This window comes from Typha angustifolia, chromosome 6 (assembly GCF_048772165.1).
Source record: "Typha angustifolia cultivar Huaian chromosome 6, ASM4877216v1, whole genome shotgun sequence".
Lineage (NCBI taxonomy): Eukaryota > Viridiplantae > Streptophyta > Magnoliopsida > Poales > Typhaceae > Typha > Typha angustifolia.
Genome location: NC_133244.1, coordinates 3,624,959 through 3,646,729, shown reverse-complemented (window position 1 = coordinate 3,646,729; position 21,771 = coordinate 3,624,959). Strand labels below are relative to the sequence as shown.

Below are 21,771 nucleotides of genomic sequence, written 5' to 3'. Positions count from 1 at the left end.
CATGTATTGTAAGTTAGTCAAGCTAGAAATGAAAAATGCAAGTTAACGATCTCAAGAAGTGACGACTCCACTAGAACTAATTATTGATACAAAGTATATAAAAAAAAAGGATGTTTCAAGTAAAGAGCAAGATGGTCAAATTATAGCAGCACGTTTGGTGCTTGTCATAATACAAACACCCAAGCTAGAATTGTCTTACTCATGACTGATCAAAGAGCAGCTTTTTGTAGGTTAGATTGTCAACCATTTAGAAAGCAAACATAGATTCAAGAAATGAACATTCTCAGATGAAAATGCAAAGTAAGTTAATAATCATGAAAGAAAGAGAACATATAAGTAAAGAATATTCTCATTGCCATGCTTGAAAAGCACCTGGGAAGAGGAAAATCCCATCTGGGTGCATGAATTAATACTCGTCTCAATACCCAAACTTTTATAATTGATTGCCAAACACCATCAGCCATCTAAAGGTTATTTTCTTCTGCTCGAAATTGTAATCACTGCCTAGATTATTAGTCTTGTTAATCCAGTCTTGTCTACAAAATGGAATGCATTAACAATATTTGCTAAATTTTACTTGTGTAATACAGTTTGAACTTATATATTCTTAGACTAGTCATATGCAGCATTTTGAATGCTACATTTGGCCTGAGATATCGAACATTCTTTGTTCTTTGTGTTCTTCAAAGTCATAGGGAAAACATGACAATTCGAAAATCATCATATGGCTACTGGTCATAGGATGTGCCATGTTTACAATTTCTTCATTACATGTAAATGTGTATACAAGATCCAAAAATATATACATTAATGAAAGATATATGTATCTGAGAACAGTGGTTTAAAGATTTAAACAACCCAGATCATTGAAGAAACCTCTGCGGTTATTAAGCCAACCACATGCCATATGTATGTTCCCAACATGTTGATGGGCAGCATATACGACTGCACCAGGCAATTGCACAAGCCCACTAACTATGATTGTAAGTGCGCAATCATGTTAGAATAGTTCGAGACTTCAAGGCCGATGAGATGATTAACGACTTTACTACAGCATATTTCTTTATAATAGCCTAGACAATATAAGATGCTAAAAGGTTTTAGAGAAATTTAATCTAGATAAATGCCTTCTCTGCATGCTCCCAATGTGCATGCATTAAACTACTAATAAATGACCTAGTCATGATTCTCAAAATTGGCTGATCCTGAGTTGGATCGACCGAACCCAACTCGAAACCAGTCTAGTGACAGGGATTGGCCAGTTTTGGCCATATCAGCTAGATCACCTGATCCGTCTCGACCATATTGGCCGAAACTCACTTTGATTGACGGAAACTAATTTTTTTATGTATATACAATTATCCAATCTTTCATAATACTTAAGGCTTTGTTTATTTGATAATAAATTAAACATATAACTTGAAAGCTATTTAAAGATCCAAATTAATTATAGATTAATAGTAAAATTAGGTTTTAATATTCCAATAACATTTTGAGTTATTAGTTTCCATTATAATATTACTTTAAAATTCTAAGCATGTAGATACTAAATCTGTAGTTTTCTTTTCTTTTATGTTATTATTTCTAAGATAATTATTTTCTACCATATGTTCTATTGGTTGACATTAGATTGAGAATATATTATTTATTAGCGTTTCTATGCCGTATCCATATACAACAATGTTTTTGATGTTAGAACTCAAAAATATAAGGTTGGATTTGTAAATACAGATATAGGGTGTGGGTGTGAATTATTGTCGAAAGGTAGACTAAATTGAATTTACCCAAAATTACAAAGGTTCTGTGTGAGTGTTATGCTTCATTATCATTAAGTATCTCTACTAATTGACATTGGAAGTTCCCCTTACCATTAGTCTACTTAGTAGTGCAATAGGTCAAAGATGCACCAGGTCTAGTTAGAAAGAGTACAAGCGAAAATGACAAAAAACCTAGACAAGACAGGAACCTGGGAGTTAGATGATACATAAAGTCCTAGACAAAATAAAAGAATTCCACATGGTAAGGAAAAAAGTCAGTAGCAATAAGGTCCTGATTCAAGATAAATTCATGAAGAAGTAGTACCTTTTAGGATCAACTCTAGCTTCAGGCAGCTCGGACGTCTGCAGGGTGCAACCGAGAGGTATGAAGGATGGCCCTTGAAGGATGCTACTTGGGAAGGTTTTGAAAACTTGAAGTATGTTTTCTACATTTGACCCTTGAGGATAAGGTTCACCTTCTAGGGGAGGAGAATAATAGGAATGGACATGCAATTAGAAAAGACCGACAAAGATTTAGGTGTTTGCAAGCTTTTGAACAGCCAAACAGGCATTCGATCGCCCTTTCATGTGTCGCCAAACCATTTGAACAACTTCATGACTCCAGGCTAAGAGCAAAATTCGCCAATGCATTTGGACACCCTTCCAACCATTTGAATGCTTGATGACATAGAATTAGGGTTAGGGGTTTACTTTTAAGAGTTTGTTTGGTTTAGGAAATTGTTTTCTTTCCCTAAGTAATTACTCCAATTAGGAGACTATTTATAGACTACTTTAATTATGTTCGGAGAGGAATAAAGCATTTTTTTCGCCACTACCTCCTCTCAGGTCAGTCAAACTATCTAGGGGGCTAGGATTTATTGATTTCTTCTCCTTTTGTCCATTAAAACTTTAGTAGTATTACTTGATAAATCTGTTTGGTCGGATCCTATCAATATGAAACATCAAAACAAAAAATAAAATAATTCTCAATATTGCCAGAATATTTGAAGATGAATAAACAGAAATGCAAACAAATATGCAAGTGATCATTATGTTGGTATTAATAATGTCTAAGGAACAGGTGGTTATCACTTCTCTTTTGAAAAGGAGAAATTGCCACAAGTCCTTGTTCTTCTACAAGTTCTAAGAGAGTGGCAAGTAAATCACCTTAGCTTGTCGAACAAGCTCTCTGTCATATCCAGTGGATGAGTAAGACTTTATTAGGGATTCCATAATAGAACTGTGGCACCAGGTTTTCAAAATACCTTCTGAGTCGAGCATATTTGATGATCTAATTTGACCATCCAAAGAACGAGTCTTCTTTGCAGGTTTCTCATCTTGAAGTCTTTTCTGCAGGAACAATTCACATGCCATGATCTCTAACACTGTACCCTGGCAAAGGTACCTGCACACCGAGTGCAAAACCTTAGCTAATAAAAGTAGAAAATGGCTCTAAATGAAATACTTGCAGAAGTCGGTTTCTGTAACTGAGAATGAAGTAAAAAACTATTCCACATTATACCTTATAGAGATGTACTGGCTATCATCATCATTCTGACTTCCAACTGGAAAAACGTTCCTATCAGGGATAGAAGATATACATGCTGACAAGTTCTCCCAGAAGTTTTTGGTGCTTCTAATCCTCTCTAAAATATCAACATATTGGAGACCCCCCTCCCAAAATGCCTTCAGGAGGTCAAGGACACTCAACAGTAAACGAGGAAAACTGGAAAACCAAATGTTTAAGTTATGCCTCATCATCTGATAGGGTTATGGAATCTAAGAGAAATCAGAAGAGAATAGAACCAGATAAAAAAGACAATATACTCAAATAACAACAGATATTATTCCATCAGATAGTACTGCATTAATGACTCCATTAACAACTAAGAATGTGTTAGGCAATAAGGAAAACCTCAAAAAAGTCATCGTCATCAAGCACCCAGCATCATATCAGACTTCATTACCTATTAAACAGATCCTTGGATCTTTCAATATATTTCATAATTAGGTCAATTAGTTTAGCATCCTTAGAGCTTGAAATCTGGATAATAGGACTGGCAGCCAGTTGATCCGTATTGCCATTTGCATTTAATTCTGTCTTTGCATTTTCCTCCTTCAATATCAATGAAACAAGGAGAGCAGGCTGCAATAAAATAAACAATGTCAGAGATTTGAAATTATAGTTATTTACATCTTTAGATAAAAGGTTATAGCATACAGAAACATGGATGACAGCTTAAAAATGATAAGAATAAAACAACTAAAAGAGACAGTAGAGACCAAACAGATGCAAAAGTTCAAGGTTCAGAAATAGTTAGCGTTTCCAGTTCAGAGATAAATAATTCCTACCCGCACTTTAATGAATGCACTTCGCCTAAGCAAAGTGATGCAAAACGTGGTGGAAAAAGATGAAATAGGAAAATAAGAAAGGAAGAAATGGGGTTTCACACCTCTACCCTAAGAAATGGTTTCACACCAAAATCCTCTAGTGAACAAATCACATAAATTTTTCATTAAGTTCCAAAGAAAATATAGCGGGTCTATATATAGATCTACAATGGAATTAAGCAAAAAACACCCTACATAGGAAATAAACAAAAGACATTCTAAATAAATCAAAATCAGAACTAGATCCCTATAGGAGGGATCATCAACTGTTGGCGCCTCCTGCGCTGGTACACACGCCATCGCGTTCTATCGGTGATGTCCGCATCACAAAGCCATGCCTAGTACATCAAGCACCTACCAGTAGAGAGTGTAGGAAGGTCAGGATGTAAGCACTGACTTGAACCTGCAACCACAAGGTGCACGGTGGCAACTGGCAGGTCTTACCACTGAGTGGTGCTTCTAATCCAACAAACTTATTGTTATCAAAAGGGCTACTAAATGCAAAGGAGGATATTAACTCTCTTTGATCACAAAAAGCAAGATAAGACTGGGAAGATTGTAAAAGTACCATATTTGCAATAATTTTAAAAATAAAAACATACAAAACATACGCTAGTGGGAGTGACGACGCAGCCCTAGCCTTTTCCGTCGCTGCTGCCCCAACGCCGCCCCAAGTCAGTGCAGCCCCGAAGACGCCACCCGACGACGCGGCCCCGGCTCTGTCTTGCCCCTACGACGCCACCCGATGCCATCACTCCACCCGACAACGCCGCCCCGACTCTGCCCCGCCCTGACGACGCCATCACTCCACCCGACGACGCCATTCCTTTGACGCCTACAGCCATCACTAACGACGCTGTCACTCCCACAAGTGTATGTTTTGTATGTTTTTATTTTTAAAATTATTGCAAATATGGTACTTTTACAATCTTCCCAGTCTTATCTTGCTTTTTGTGATCAAAGAGAGTTAATATCCTCCTTTGCATTTAGTAGCCCTTTTGATAACAATAAGTTTGTTGGATTAGAAGCACCACTCGGTGGTAAGACCTGCCAGTTGCCACCGTGCGCCTTGTGGTTGCAGGTTCAGGTCAGTACTTACATCCTGACCTTCCTACACTCTCTACTGGTAGGTGCTTGATGCACTAGGCATGGCTTTGTGATGCGGACATCACCGATAGAACGTGATGGCGTGTGTACCAGCGTAGGAGGCGCCGACAGTTGATGATCCCTCCTATAGGGATCTAGTTCTGATTTTGATTTATTTAGGATGTCTTTTGTTTATTTCCTATGTAGGGTGTTTTTTGCTTAATTCCATTGTAGATCTATATATAGACCCGTTATATTTTCTTTAGAACTTAATGAAAAGTTTATGTGATTTGTTCGCTAGAGGATTTTGGTGTGAAACCATTTCTTAGGGTGGAGGTGTGAAACATCATTCCTTCCCATCTTATTTCCCTATTTCATCTTTCTCCATCACGTTTTGCATCATTTTGGTATCAGAGCGAAGGATCCTAGTTTATGGACATCCCTCCTCCCGGGTTCTACGCCGCTTCACATTTGTTCTTCGCACAACCAATTGCTCCACAAACACCAGAACGTCAAGAAATCCGGCGTACAAGGAGTAAAGAAATTACCGTCGACGAGGAACAACAAGAATCTGTTGTCATAGCAGAATTGTTACTGCGTAATTGTTGTTGCATTATTTAGTAATCTATTGTTCCATCGTTATTTTTATTTTTTTTTAGATTGAAAAAAAAAATAAAAAAAAGAAGAAAACAACATGTCTCTTTTGCTGTAAAAAAAAAAATCAGTGTTTCAAATTTTTGAAAATTTCATTTTTTGCTTTTAATTTCTATTAAATTCCAACCAATTCCTTCTTTCCTTAAACTTCCTACCAAATTTCCTATTTCTTCTCTAACAACCCAACAAATCCTATCTTTCCTAATTTTCCTCCCTCCAATATTTCCAATTTTTGAATTCCCTCCCCAACTTGAAACCAACCCAATCCCACTAAACACATTAAACCCATCAAACCTAAACCCAAAACCCATTAGCCCAAAACCCAAACCTTGTTAGACTAAACCCACAGCTCGTTAATCATTTTCTCCCAACCTGTTACCCAATTTCATCCCTAACCTCCCTCTCACCTCACACCAAGCCCTAGCCTTTCCCGTCACTGCTGCCCCAACGCTGCCCTGAGTCAGTGCAGCTCCGAGTCAGCGCAGCCCCGAAGACGCCACCTGACGACGCCGCCCCGGCTCTACCTCGCCCCGATGACACCACCCGATGCCGTCACTCCACCCGACGACGCCATTCCTTCGACGCCTGCAGCCATCACTAACGATGCCGATGCTCGTGCGTGATCTCCCATGCTTCGTTCCCTATCGTAGCTCTAACTGCGACCATCACTGCTGGACCGTCCGATCTCTCCACTGTTTCGCACTTTGCTACCGACGTCGCCGATATCGCTGCTGACCACTCCCTGATGCTGACGGAGAGGACATGAACAGTAACACATTGTGAGGGGAGGAAGAAGAAGGGTGAAGACAAATTAATTAATTTCAATTCTTTTTTTTTCTCAGATGGTTAGGTACATGCTCTCGTCAATGTATTAAATATTTTTTGGGCCATTCTTTTCTAGTATCATCTCTAAACTGTTATCAGTTCCTGCTGTTCACATATAGTGAGGGAGAGACTACATAGAAACCTTATATGCTTTAGTCCTGATATTAAGAGATGAGTTGTGCCAAATAGAATCTTAGTATTATGTTAATTTTTGGAAAGAAATTTACAAGATTTGGCATTTATTAAATGTGACTTTTGTTTAAAAATCATTAAGTCTTGACATTAGTCTTTGAATCTCCTAAATAGAAAATCTAAATTCAATTAAGTATTCATTTTTAAGATTTTCTTGATAGCATAGCATATCATTTCATATCATTTAGATTAAGACATTTGTATTTGGATTAAATATAGGAGACGTTTGCATTCCATTAGGTTAGAACATTATTTAATTTTATTTAAATTAGCAAGCATAAAATTTATAAATTAAAAAAAATATATACATATACATATATATATAAAATATATAAAGCAATACCTAACTCACTCATTGTATATTAGTGTATGCCAACACGTAGAGGTAAGACTTATCTCCTCAGTGATTCTAGTGAGTTCAGCAGTAGCAGTATGGATCCCGAACTTGTCAGAGATACTCAAGATACTTTGCTTGGGTATCAACGGGTGACCGATCAACGACTATATAGGGTAGAAAGACCCCATGAGCACACCGCGCCTCAAAATAATCACCGCCTTGACCTTGAACATGGTGAATCTCCTACTCCTTTACCTCGTCAGTATTTTCAAGAGAATGAGCGAGATCCTGATGAACGATACCTTCGAAGCATTAAAATTGATGCTCCGATGTTTGATGGTCGTCTAGATCCGCAACACTTCTTGGACTGGATCAAAGACATGGACCATTACTTTAAATGGTATGATATGTCGGAAATCCGTAAGTCAGGTTTGCTGCCATGAAATTGACTGGGACAAATCAGTACTGGACCAACGTTAAGACTCTTCATGAAATTAGGGGTGAGCTTCCAATTGAAATTTGAGTTGACATGAAAAATGAACTAAAACGTAAGTATCTTCCACCTTCCTATTACCCTAAGCTTCTAGACAGATTAAACCGACTTACCTAAGGGAGTAAGTCAGCTAAGGATTATGTTGCGGCCTTTAATGAATTGCTTGTTCGGTGTAGCATGATCGAATCAGAAACCCCTATGCAAATCTTGTCCAGATTTAGGGCTGGCCTACGTGAAGAATTGAGAAGTGAACTTTTTGCTCGTAATATCGATACTTTGGAAAAGGCCTACAGCTTAGTTCAAGACTTAGAGGAGTCTAAACCTAACCACATCTCAAGAAATTACGAAACAAAACCTCAAATTTATAAATCCTCCATAGGTCCTCATCAAGCCAAATCTACTAATCAATCTTTTAACCAATCTACCCCTAGCCCTTCACAATCCAAGGTAGAATACAAAGGTAAAAACGTCGAGAAAGACTTTTCCAAGACCAATCCTCGAGTCAAATGCTATAAGTGTCAAAGCTATGGACATGTTGCTGCAAATTGTGCGAGCTCATATAAAATAAGTTTAATTGAGGAACCCTACGAAGAAGACTCCGAGCAAGACTTTGATGGATATGTTCACCATGTAGACGGTGAAGAAGAAGATTTTGAAGATGAAGAGGAAGAAAATACCCTAGAATGCTTGAGGCACATAGATTCCACAAGGTTACATGTTGTTAGATGTGCCCTCTATCAACCTAAATTCAATGATGATTGGAGGCGCAGCTCCATTTTCCACACGTTCACGAAAATTGGAGATAAAAATTATAAAATAATTGTGGATAGTGGCAGCTGTATAAATGCCGTGTCCTCCACCATCATTTCAAAACCAAACCTAAGAGCGGTTTCCCATCCTAATTCATACAAGGTTTCGTGGATAAATTCAACCATGCTGGAAATAAAAGAGTGCTGTTTGGTTCCAATTGAATTCATGACTTATAAGGATAAAATCTGGTGCGATGTATTGACCATGGATGTGGGTCAAATTATCCTTGGAAGGCCTTGGCTATTTGATAATGATATGCATATTTATGGCCGTTCAAATATCTGCATGTTTGAACACGAGGGTAAGAAAATCAAGATTCTTCCATCGCAGCCTAGAGGTGGTAAGATGGAAAAGAAGTCTGATCCCATCCACTCGAACAATAAAGTCAGCTTGATTAGTGTGAGAAGCATTGAACGCGAGATGAGTAAAGGAACTCCTATTCTGATTCTTGCTGCTCGAGAAATTCTGAAAGAGCCTAGTGAATCGATTCCTTTTGAAGCCACTGCTGTGATTGAGGAATTCTCGGATGTCTTTCCCGAGGATTGCCCGGATAAATTGCCACCAATGAGAGATATTCAACATGCTATTGATTTCGTCCCGAGTGCATCTCTTCCTAACTTGCCTCATTACAGACTTAACCCAACTGAACACGCTGAACTCAAACGGCAAGTTGACGAGTTATTGAGAAAAGGCTTTCTGAAGGAAAGCCTAAGCACTTGCGCAGTTCCCGCATTGTTAACGGCAAAGAAAGATGGAACCTGACGTATGTGCGTCGACAGCTGCACTATTAATCGAATAACAATAAAATACCGTTTCCCCATTCCTTGTTTGGATGACATGCTGGACATGATGGCAAGGGCCATGATCTTTTCAAAGATAGGTTTAAAAAGTGGCTATCACCAAACCCGTATACGCCCTAGCGATGAATGGTAGACTGCGTTTAAAACAAAAGATAGGTTATATGAATGGACAGTTATGCCTTTTGGCTTGACTAATGCTCCGAGTACTTTAATGAGAATGATGACTCAAATATTAGGACCTTTTATTGGACAATTTTTAGTCGTATACTTTGATGACATCCTTATCTATAGTCGATCTCGGGAGCAACATATAGATCTTCGTCAAGTCTGCGCTATCTTGAGGAGAGAGCAACTGTATGCAAACCCTAAGAAATGTACGTTTCTGACAAACAAAGTTGTTTTCTTGGGTTTCATTGTTTCATCTGAAGGAGTGTGCTGACCCTGATAAGGTCAAAACTATTAAAGAGTGGCCTGAATCCCGTACCATAAGAGATGTGAGAAGTTTTCATGGACTCGCTACCTTCTATCGTCGGTTCATCAAAGGGTTTAGTACCATTATGGCTCCAATAACAGAATGCCTCAAGAAAGGTGAATTTAAGTGGTCAGCAAGTGCTACTAAAGCTTTCACTAAAATCAAAAAGAAAATGGTGAAAGCCCCTGTCATGCGACTCCTCGATTTTATTAAAGTTTTTGAGGTCACTTGTGATGCTTCTGGAGTTGGTATAGGGGGAATCCTGAGCCAAGAGGGCTATCCGATTACCTACTTTAGTGAAAAGTTGAATGAGACTAGACAACGATATACCACTTACGATAAGGAATTTTATGCTGTAGTTCAATCTTTTCGCCACTGGAGACATTATTTGCTTCCTCAAGAATTCGTAATCTTCTCTGACCATGAAGCTCTTCGCTACCTTAACTCCCAGAAGAAGCTTAGTGCTAGACACGGTAGGTGGGTCGAATTTCTTCAGGACTATACGTACACCTTGCGACACAAGTCTGGAGCAGACAATAAAGCGACTGATGCACTGAGTCATCGCATGATTTTTCTTTCAAGGATGAACGCAGAAGTAATAGGATTTGATAAAATCAAAACTGAATATGAATCATGTCCGGATTTTCATGAAGTTTACAATTTATTAAGCGATGGAGCGACTCAAGAAATTGATGGTTTCATCTTGCAGGATGGCTATTTATTTAAGTCCTAAAGGTTATGCATTCCCAGCACCTCGTTAAGAGAATTTTTAATTTGGGAATTGCATGCTGGGGGTTTAGTTGGACATTTTGGGCACGCAAAAACTATTGAAGCTAAGGAACATCGATTTTTCTGGCCAAGCTTAAAGAGAGATATTATGAGACTTGTTAGTCGATGTCATGCATGTCAACTCGCTAAGCAGCGAAAGCAAAATACAGGATTGTACACGCCTTTACCGGTTCCTAATTGCCCTTGGCAAGATGTTAATATGGACTTCGTACTTGGACTTCCAAAGACTACCCAAAAGCATAATTCCGTTCTTGTGGTGGTGGATCGATTTTCAAAGATGGCCCACTTTATACCCTGTTCTCGAACTTTTGACACCTCTCGAGTTGCTAAAATCTATTTTGACGAAATCGTTAAGTTGCACGGGCTACCAAAAACTATTGTATCAGATAGGGATGTAAAATTTACTAGTTATTTTTGGAAAACCCTATGGCATAAAATGGGAACTAAGCTTCAGTATTCAACTGCTTTCCACCCACAAACTGACGGGCAAACTGAAGTAGTCAATAGGAGCTTAGGTAACCTACTGAGAACTCTTGTCGACGAAAATCTAAGAGACTGGGATCAAAAACTGCCAACTGCTGAATTTGTATATAATAATTCTGTTAATGGATCCATAGGTTTAAGTCCAACTGAAGTAGTATATGGTTACAAACCCAGACAACCTATAGATCTCATTCCTATGTCCCATTATCATAGGTTGTCTGAGTCTACATCTGCATTCGCATCACATATTCATGACTTGCATAAAGAAATCAGTAACAGAATTGCTAAAAATAATACTAATTATAAAATTCAAGCTAATCTAAGAAGGAGATTGAAAGAATTTAATGTTCGAGACTTTGTGATGATCCGGATACGCCCAGAACGGTTTTCACCTGGAACTGTCAAAAAGTTGCATGCACGAAGTGCCGGACCTTTTAAAATTCTCATAAAAATTAATAATAATGCTTATGTTCTAGATCTCCCTAGTGATTTCGGCATCAATTCTACTTTTAATATTGAGGATCTAGTAGCTTATAAAGGTCCATATTTTACTCCAGATAACCCACTAGATACTAAGCCTACCTATGAGCCTATTTATGGTTTATGAGAGACCCTCTTTACCTCCACTTCCCAATATTCCACCTAACACAGCAGACGAAATTGATAAAATTTTAGATGATGAAATTATTTCAACTAGAGAAGGTGGATCCCAACAGTATCTAGTACGTTGGAAAGGACGGCCTACATCTGATAACACATGGCTTGGTTGTCACGATTTGGAAGTGCATCACCCTGATACCTTAGAGCAGTATGAGAGCAGCAGAGCAGCACACTCGACGAAGTCAACTTCTCTCCCACCCGAGGAGAATAATGCGGACATCACTGATAGGACGTGATGGCGTGTGTACCAACACAGGAGGCGTCGACAGTTAATGATTCCTCCTATAGGGATCTGATTTTGATTTTGATTTATTTACGGTGTCTTTTGTTTTTTTCCTATGTAGGGTGTTTTTTGCTTAATTCCATTGTAGATCTATATATAGACCTGTTATATTTTCTTTGAAACTTAATGAAAAGTTTATGTGATTTGTTCGCTAGAGGATTTTGGTGTGAAACTATTTCTTAGGGTGGAGGTGTGAAACCCCATTCCTTCCCTTCTTATTTCCCTATTTCATCTTTCTCCACCACATTTTGCATCATTTTACTATTGGCAACCAAATTGAGAGATGGCTACCGAGAGTGAAAAGGGAAGAAAAGAAGGGTTTGAAATGTACCTCACTTGCTACCGTCCATCTCACCAACATCGACTTCTCGCTATTGTCGACTTCTCGGAGATGATTGAGAGAGGGAGATGATTGACAGGGAGCGTTTTTAGAGCTTACGATAGATTGAGCAGAGATGCTATTTGAGATGTTCTAAAAATTATGGTTTTCGAGTATTTGAATTTCCTAGATTGATGCGTACATTAATTCTCCTACTTTTTCTATCCTTCCTACACTACCAGAGCTATGCCAGCAAGAAGAGCCCCAGGAGATTGACGCTAACCCCACCCAATCTCCCGACAGAACCTAAAGTTGACATTTTCAGGAGGAGATGCAATCAATACCACCAGCGCGAGACCTCATCTCTGTGTCCATCATGTTAAGCTCTACCCTTGCTGAGTTGAAGATGATCGTTGCGGAGAAAGCTCGCATAAGAAGCAACAGCAAATCCAGGCGTACCGTCGGATCGCTAGTTAGCATGCCAGTGCACAGCCCTAAGCTGCCACCTCCACTACTACCCAATGAAATGCCTCTTGGGGACCCTTTTTTGCCTTATTAGTTCATTAATGTGTGCGCAAATGCTTTCTAGACTGTTAGATCATGAAATGGAATCTGGTATGCTGGATGGGCTGAATATTGATAGCAATACTGAATTGTGTGTCATCTTATGCTTATTGATGATATTATTATTGTCACAAAAGTTGATAATATTAACTGTGGTGCAAATTAGTATTCTTGGATAATTATCATGCTCTAACTAATCAATGTGTTAATCGGACCAAATTAACTTTCTACCTCGCTACTTGGGCTAGTCCTATCCTCTAGAATATGCTAAGTTCTGTGCTCTATATTCCTCAAGGGTCCTATACTCCTATCCTTTCACCTATTTAGGGGTTAGCATGCAATCTGTTAGGGCTCTTTTGTGGGGTAAAGGGAAGACTAACAAGGAGCTTCACCTTATTTAGCATCCTATCATGTTGGTGGGATTGGTATTCATAATTTGAGGGATGGTCAAATTGGGCTTGTTGGGCCTCCTGCAATGGATTTGCTGAATAGGCCTGATAAGCTTTGGGTTCAGTTTATGCTTTAAGTATGGGTACATAATTTGTGGACTCTTAGGGCCCGGGCTAATAAGCCATTGATGTTAAACAATTTGTTTGATTCCTTGTTGGCCTTAAGGGGGGGTTTCATAAGTCCATTGGGAAAGAAAGATGACTGCAGGAAATTACTGCAGGATTTGAGGCTGCAGATGTGAGATGACTGCAGGAAATTCCTGCAGTCAGTAGTTTCCTTCCTACTTTGCTGCAAGCAAGCATTATTCTGCTTCTGACTCTTCAGCTCGGATGGACAAACAAAAGAAGCTGACTTTCCTGAACCAGAAAACTATTGGTCCCTTTAAGTTTCCAATTTGAATATCTAGTAAATCACATTTTGCATGTTTTCTCGTTTCTCTTCTAATATTACATTTTTAGGATGTTCAGCAGAATATCTTAGTTGCATGAAGTTCATGCTGCTATTCTTTTATGATGTTAATTTTGTTGGATGTTTTGATACAAATGCTTATTTACATGGTTTTCTTTTTAATTGATTATATGAAGAAAGATAGTAAGCTATGAAGCATGGATATTTCGTTTACCTCTTCGTATCGGTATCTAGTGGGGCGTAAACTAGTCGAGCTGGGTTCGGCTTGAAAATGATTAACATTTAGCTAGGCTCGAGCTTGAGCTTGAGTTCAAGATGAGCCTAATAATATAGGCTCGCTTGGCTCGATAACATTATTGAGTTAGCACGACTCAGATCAAGCTACCTCGGTTTTAAAACATTTTATTGTATATTTTATTTTTAGCTATAATAATATAACCTTTTGAGTATTGGGTACATATAAAGATGATTTCCTACTCTTCATTTTCCAATGTGGGACTAAGAGTCATCCAACCAAGTTAAAAACTTAATCTTTTACATTTCAAATCTAGGATTCAAACCCATATTATCCTATTTGAAATTAAAGTGCACTACTGTACTATAATATATTAATTTAAATAATATATATTATAATGTATTAAAAAATATATATATCAAACAAATTAGAGCCAAGCTTGAGCGAGCAAAGACCAGCTCGGCTCAACTCGATTAGTATTTCGAGCTAGAAAATTTAGCTCAACTCAGCTCATTTAGAGCTCGAGCCAAGCTCATGAGCATCGTGAACTGGCTAGCTTTTTTAGAAGCCCTATTAGTATCTGATACATAAGAAACCTTGATACGACATCGATATAGCTGAATACGGAATTGATACAGATACATATCGGATATAGTTGGAGGAATATTCAAATTTTAAAAAAAAGTGATTTTAATTTTTTGATATGGTGCTGATATGACTCCGATATAGTTACATTTCTTGATTATCCAATCCTTTTTTTTCGCTGATAGATGATATAAAACATATATTTCATATGTTTATACAATTACTCAATCCTTCTTGATAGTGTGAAGCTTTGTTTATTTGATAACAAATTAAACATATGAAAGTCATAAATTAATTATAGATTAATAGCTGAATTAGATTTTAATGTTTCACTAACATTTTGAATTTTATATCAGTTTCTATTACAATATCATTCTAAAGTATTAGGTATGTAGATACTAAATCTATAGCTTTCTTTCTTTATCTTATTATTTTTGAGATGTAATTATTTTTTACTATATGTTATATAGGTTGACAACAAATTGAAAATATATTACTTATTTATTTATTGGTGTATCCATGCCGTATCCGTAACCTACTTTTAAGAATATCATATCCCCATATTTGTATCTCCATATCTATGTATCCTGTATTCATGTTCCATAGATGGTAAGGTGTGCCTATTGCAGCCAAAGGTCATGGGCTCAACTCTTGAAAACAACCTCAGACCATGAATAAGTCGGAATTTCGTGGTGCAGCAGTTATATGTGACTAACAGCATATGGGTTGCATATCTGGACTGCATACACATATGTGCCCACCTATTCACTGCAATTATTGGCCAATGAGTGCTTAGGCACCAGATATGCACATATGTGCCGCATATGTATATGTATATGTGCCTATGCATATGCATATGCATATGATGATGATATATTGTAATATCGAGACATCTATTGTTCTTTGTAGCAATTTTTTTTGATTCATTTTGTTTGTGGTAATCATCAACTTATCGTACTTGGAAATATTTACTGATCTTTAAAGTAAGGAACACACTTTCACAAAGTATTAAGGGATTTATTGTCAGAAAGTAACTTTTACATTGCTTGATGCCTTGTCAACATTTCTTGTTAATGAGAAATATATTCTGAAGCTTTCATTATTATGAGATATTTCATGTGTTGAGAAGAAAAGTACCTGATAACAAGCAGCAGAATGCAGGAGGTTGAACATGCTAACAATTAAGGTATCATCTTGGTTTTTTTTCCCTTCCAAAATGCAATAGATAGCCGCTCTTAGTTTGCTATTCTGAAGATATAAAGAAAGATTGAAAAGAGATAAGATAGCTAGAAATAGCACATAAAATCTTAGCCATAAACAACCCTATAATATTAAGAATCAGCTTCTACAGTTAACATTTGACCTGCATAGCATCAGCAACAAGATTAGCATTCTCCATGGACTGTATTCGTGAAGCTATAAAACATATTTTGGAAAATACTCTTGAAGCAGCTGCTTGTATTGCCTTCACATAAAAACTGTGTCAGTGTTAAAGCTTGAAGAATGAGCAAGCAGCTGTCTATGAAAGTTGTAATTTAATATAAATTCAGATCATGATTCAATAAAACACAGCTGTCTATGAAAGTTGTAATTTAATATAAATTCAGATATCATGATCCAATAAAACAATCGATTGTTCACCTGCAATATTTTCTCCTTAATGATCCTGCAAATCAATCAATGTTGACATTTTCTTAATTTCACCATGCATAAGAGTGACAACAATGTGCAATTACACAAAATCTCAGAAATAACAGTCCTGATAGGGTTACCAATTCAATCTTGCAGGATAGCTACTAGCATGAATTCATTTCTTACAGAACAACAATCAGACAAATAGGGGTTTGTGTGTGACTGAGAGTGAGAGGGAGGGAGGGATGGATGGAAGGAGAGAAATAAACCACTAGTACTTCAAGAGTGAAGAGCCCTATTGCAATCAAAAATTTATGAATGACACATTGAAAGTATGGCAAAACTTAGTGTGAGTTATCTAGCAAATACATAGCAGATATAATAGTACTATACTACTATTGTAGTACAATAAAAATAAGAAGTAACAATATTCAAATCCACAAAATCTAATAATAAACTATATCTTTTCATGACATCATTTATGCAGAAACCAAGTAAAAACAATAAAAGCTACATTAACAAAGTTCTTTTATTATTCCTTTCTTTTCTCCTTTTGTTTAAATTTTGGACATTGAATGGTTATTCAGCCCTCCACCTCGAGATAACCCACCTTAAACTTTAACAGAAGCTAGAAGGCTCAATCAAGAAAGGGGTTATACCCAATTATATCGAAGAAAAAGGATATACTGAGAGAACGGAAATAGGAATTAGAGAGCAGGGAGGGGTGGAGAAAGTTATAGATTAGAAGCACCAGAACAAGGTAAAGACTTCAAAAGTAGTGGAACCCTTAGAAAGATAATAGGGCTCCAACTTCCTCCACAGGTGAGAGATGTCTATAAGAGAAAACCTGATGGAGTTAAGAGTCGAGAAATTAAAAATTCTGTTGTAGCCTCAAAATCTTCCACAGATGATTGCAAGCAGCATTTCAAGACCTTTCCTTAAAAGCGAGGGGATACAGTGAGCCTTCCAAAAATGGTAGTGCTCCCAAGAAGTTGGCCATCTCTGAAGACCCAGTCTTGAAGAAAGATGGCTGTAAATTCCTTTTGATGTATTTGTATTCGAAGAGGATGTAGGCAATGGATTTTGGATGTTCTTTGCAGAAGGCACAGATCATCGTACTCATAAATCACTTATTTGCTAGGTTGTCCCTAGTGTGAAGTCTGTTGAGATAAGCTAATCAGAGGAAGATTGTGAAATGATATTGTAGAGAGATTTAACAGTGTAAAATCCACCAAGAGTAAATTTCCAAATAATCCAATCATGATCATTAGTCAAATAGTTTCCTGTAGTCAGATTCTGAATTTCCTGAAGATCTTCCAACAATTGCAGGTCATTTTTTTGAGGAGCACTGAAGGATGAGGATAGACAATGAAGCATGGATACTTCAATTCTCCCTCCATATCAGTATCCGATACATATCGGATACCGATATGGCCCGATATGTATCGGATACAGCTGAAGAAGTATCTAAATTAGAAAAAAAAATTAATTCCCCAATATGGCGGCAATACGGCTCCTATATGGCAAAATACAACACTAATACGGCTCTGATATATTTCTTGATCATCCAATCATTTATTTTTTCTTGTTTTGCTAAAAAATGATATAAAACATATATTTTATATATAGGATTATCCAATACTTCATGATATTTTAAGGCTTTGATAATGAATTAAACATGTAACTTGAAGATCATTTAAAGATCCAAAATAATTGTACATTAATAGTTGAATTACATTTCAATGTTCCACTAACATTTTTAGTTTCATTTTGTTACAATATTATTTTAAAATTTTAAGCATGTAGATATTAAATCTATAGCTTTCTTTCCTTTCATGTTATTATTTCTAGGATAATCATTTTTTACCATAAGTTGCATTGGTTGATAACAAATTGAAAATATATTATCTATTTATTTATTAGCATATCCATGTAGTATTTGTATCCTACTTTTAAGATTTGTCGTATCCCCATATCTGTGTCTTCGTATCTCGTATCCATATCCTCGTATCTCATATTTGTATCCATGCTTCATAAAAGGTGGATCATCTGAACTAGATATTCTTACAATGGAGGCTAAGCTTTCATGACCTCTATTGAGGGCCTGGTATGCCAAATGGAAAAAAGTGGCAAAGAAGGTATTTGTAGCCCATCTATCCATCCAAGGATTTATTCGTTCTCCATTGCCAACAATGTATTTGACATCGATTGTGAAAGAATTCTTAGCCTTCATAACACCTTTCCATATGAAGGAATATAGGATAAGATCTCTCCAATGTGGGACTCTCTTCTTTCTTCAAGTATATAAACCTATCGAGATTGAGCTTAAGGTTGCAAGCAACAATTTAAGTGCCACATGGCACTATGTATGCAGGGCAGCACATTTGCATCCAAGAATTTTGATGGTTTACGTAGAGAAAAATCATTGTTTGCTATCATCCTCCACCATTTGCATCCCTCACCCACCATTGTCATTAACCTCCAACATTTAGCTCTGTCATCTTCAGCATTTTCTTTTGTGTCAAAAGCAAAAGGGAATTTGAAACCAAGATTAATATGTATTGGTTTTGGGTTCGAAATCGGCTGCCCAAAAACATGAAATGTATGAACTGTATTGGCCGATTCATTTCGGACAATTTCGAGTCAAGATCGGCTGAATCTACTGACTAATTCATTTCAGCTAATCCAGATAGGGATCAGCTGAAACTTCAATCCATGATTGAAACATGAGAGAAGAAGCCCTAAAAGGTTAAGATCCAAATGTGAGCTGGGCCACACTTTCCAATTAAGCTGATCCAATTGTCTAATACTCAATAGGCTATAGATTTAACCTATTGAAAACCTAATTGCAATCTTGAGCTATCCTCATTCCTGACGCAGGTTTTCTAACTCTTCCCTCCCTTCTCTAAATGAGAACAATGACAATGTAGCTTCTCTCTCACTCCCCGCTAGTAATTTTTCAGTCTCTCTATCTAGTACCTCATTGACGGCACAACTTCTGAAAATATGGCACTTGTTTTGCTGCCTGAAGCTTACCATTTGCAACGAGTGGATACAGCAACCTGGATACTAGAAACTAACCTAGAATCCAGAGTTGGAAAATCTCCACAAGCTAAAATTTACATAAGAAAATGCTTGCACAAAGAGAGGTAAACATGGTTTTCAGAAACACTAATAGACAAAATGGATTGATCCTATTCCTAATTGCTCAAAAACAAAAACAAAAAATCTGTGCAGGTTAGAAATTTCAGTTGGGCACAAAAAACGTTTGTTGCATGGAAAGTTGAAACATGAAAAAATAGCCTTACAGGATTGTGGAAGAACGAAACTAATGATGTCACAGCTGTAATGAACGGCATAGGTTTTGATGCTGATGACAGAACCATATTGACAAAGGCTGGCTGATCCGTAAAAGATTCCTGAAAATTTCAAGAAGTTCTAGTGTTCAGTATTAGTTTTCAAAAAGTAAAAGGTTAAATTATGCAGCACAAATAATAAGTGCAAAGTATGTGCTAAAAGAGGAGAATAAAGGGGAATATAGATATGAATGCTAATTGTTATATCCACACATTATGAATAAGATTAAATTATTTTTTCTAATAGTTAGATATTATGTTAGTACTTCGTTAGATTTGCTTTTCCATAGAGTACTGAAGAAAAGAAACAATAGCACCATCCTCACATCCAGAACAGCTTATGGAGTATAGGGTCCTTCATGGTCTCATAATTATCAGACAACATCAAAATTAATCCATGTGGTGGTATCATTTTCAGTCTAGTTTTTGTTATGGAAATAGGACTACTTTATAAATAATTAATAATAAGAATATATGCTGCTATATACCAAATGATCATGTAAAGTATATGATATAATGATGCAACTTAAAAAAGCTTCACAAAGATTAAGTTGAAGTTGAGAAGTTCCTAATAAGCTAATGTAAGAAATAAGTATATAAGATTAATAATATATAAATAATATCTTGTGCTTAGGCTTCAAAATCTAAGTATTTGCAGCCTTTGTGTAACCCAAATCATCACACATCTAACTGGTATGCAGTCCGACAATCTGTGTGTGTGCGCGCACAAGTCTGTGTCTGTATTGGGGCAGCAAGATGATGACTGCAAACACAAATATGTTGCACATAAAGGTGCAGAAACCACAGTTCAGGATGGCAATACAAGATGTCCTTGTCTTCAGGGGTTAATCAGGTAATCAACACTATTCACGGTGACTGACTGATAAGATGTTTTGTATCATGGCATAGTGATTTGTAAGATACCCAGGTTACAACCCCAATAACCAAAATAAATATCATTGGTTTCTAGAAGACTAGAATATTAGTTTGTAACAGGAGAACATCCAAATGCAAGAACAGGGAATTACCTCAGACAGAGCAGCCAACATGGAATGTACAATGTCAAGTGCCAAACAGATGACAAGGTGTAGATCCTCTATCTCCTTCAACTCACGATGGTGACTAGCATATAACATCTGGATATGTTTTATCAGTTGATTGCAACAAAAAGTATAGAATTATGGAAGTAGAAGTGATATGCACAATGAAAATAAAACAGTATCAAATTACCAACCTCTAATGATTGTGTTGACATAAACATAATCCGCAAAAGAATGTTGTGAACTGATGAATCATACAGTAAAATGTCCTGAATGATGCCACCAAGCGTACTAGAAACTGGGATAGTTTTAATACAACTTCTCAGCAATTCCAAAATCTACAAATAAGAATATAAATCAAATGTGAAAGCCTTGTTATTTCTCTGCTTAAAATTATTAGAAGAGAATAGTGCAGTAATCTAAACAAAGAAGATCCCCTTTCAATTTAACAAGGTAAGTCAAAATTTGTCCAAAGGTTTTAGATATTAATACAAATTTCCATACAAAATTATTATCTTTTCAGCTAACAGGGCAATAGCAATACTAGAATAGAAGTACAAGATCCTGCAAAATATGGTAACAAATGAGATGACACTAATGAGTCTAAGATATACCTTGAGAGTTGCTTTCCAACGAGAATGTTTTTTGTACTTCCAGTGCATATGATTAACCAGGACAAATTGAAGAAAAAATTCGATAAGTGCAGAAAGCACACTATCCTCTGCCCCTTTCTCTAAAACCTGAATAATGAAATCTAGCACTGGGAGGCATCACAATTTCTCAGAGAACAATTGGAGGAAATATAGGTAGAGAAAAAATCACAGACATTAATTAGTTACATCTGATAATAATAACAAATATCTAAAGAACATATGGTGTTTTCAAGTAACTACAGGGTTTCATGGAAGTTATGAGATATCTTCACTAACGGAAGTAAGTACTTACCCAGATAAATGATGTAAGACATTAAGACATGGACCAGTTACTTTTGAAGAAAAGAAAAGACAGCTCATGTATTCAGCATTATTCTTGTAAAATATGATGTTTTTCATGTTCTCAATAGAAATTCTACAATAGTAAAGGCATTACATGCAATCAAGAAAACTGATGGTCTAAAGATCAACTGACTATAAACCACAGAAGAGCAGAT

The 21,771-nt window shown here is 36.8% G+C and overlaps 1 protein-coding gene across 2 annotated transcripts in view; it reads right to left on the bottom strand.

Annotated features, from left to right (window-relative positions):
- The window catches only part of LOC140760869 (uncharacterized), an 84,973-nt gene that overhangs the window by 8,966 nt on the left and 54,236 nt on the right, over positions 1-21,771 (bottom strand). For both annotated transcript variants that reach the window (XM_073097928.1, XM_073097929.1), the window contains 9 exons: positions 21,236-21,381; positions 20,816-20,959; positions 20,610-20,717; positions 19,534-19,644; positions 15,957-16,058; positions 15,731-15,841; positions 3,725-3,903; positions 3,280-3,483; positions 2,925-3,162 (listed from right to left, as the gene is read on the bottom strand). In XM_073097928.1, the coding sequence (XP_072954029.1) occupies positions 2,925-3,162; positions 3,280-3,483; positions 3,725-3,903; positions 15,731-15,841; positions 15,957-16,058; positions 19,534-19,644; positions 20,610-20,717; positions 20,816-20,959; positions 21,236-21,381 (1,343 nt within the window). The remainder of the gene's footprint in view (positions 1-2,924; positions 3,163-3,279; positions 3,484-3,724; positions 3,904-15,730; positions 15,842-15,956; positions 16,059-19,533; positions 19,645-20,609; positions 20,718-20,815; positions 20,960-21,235; positions 21,382-21,771) is intronic.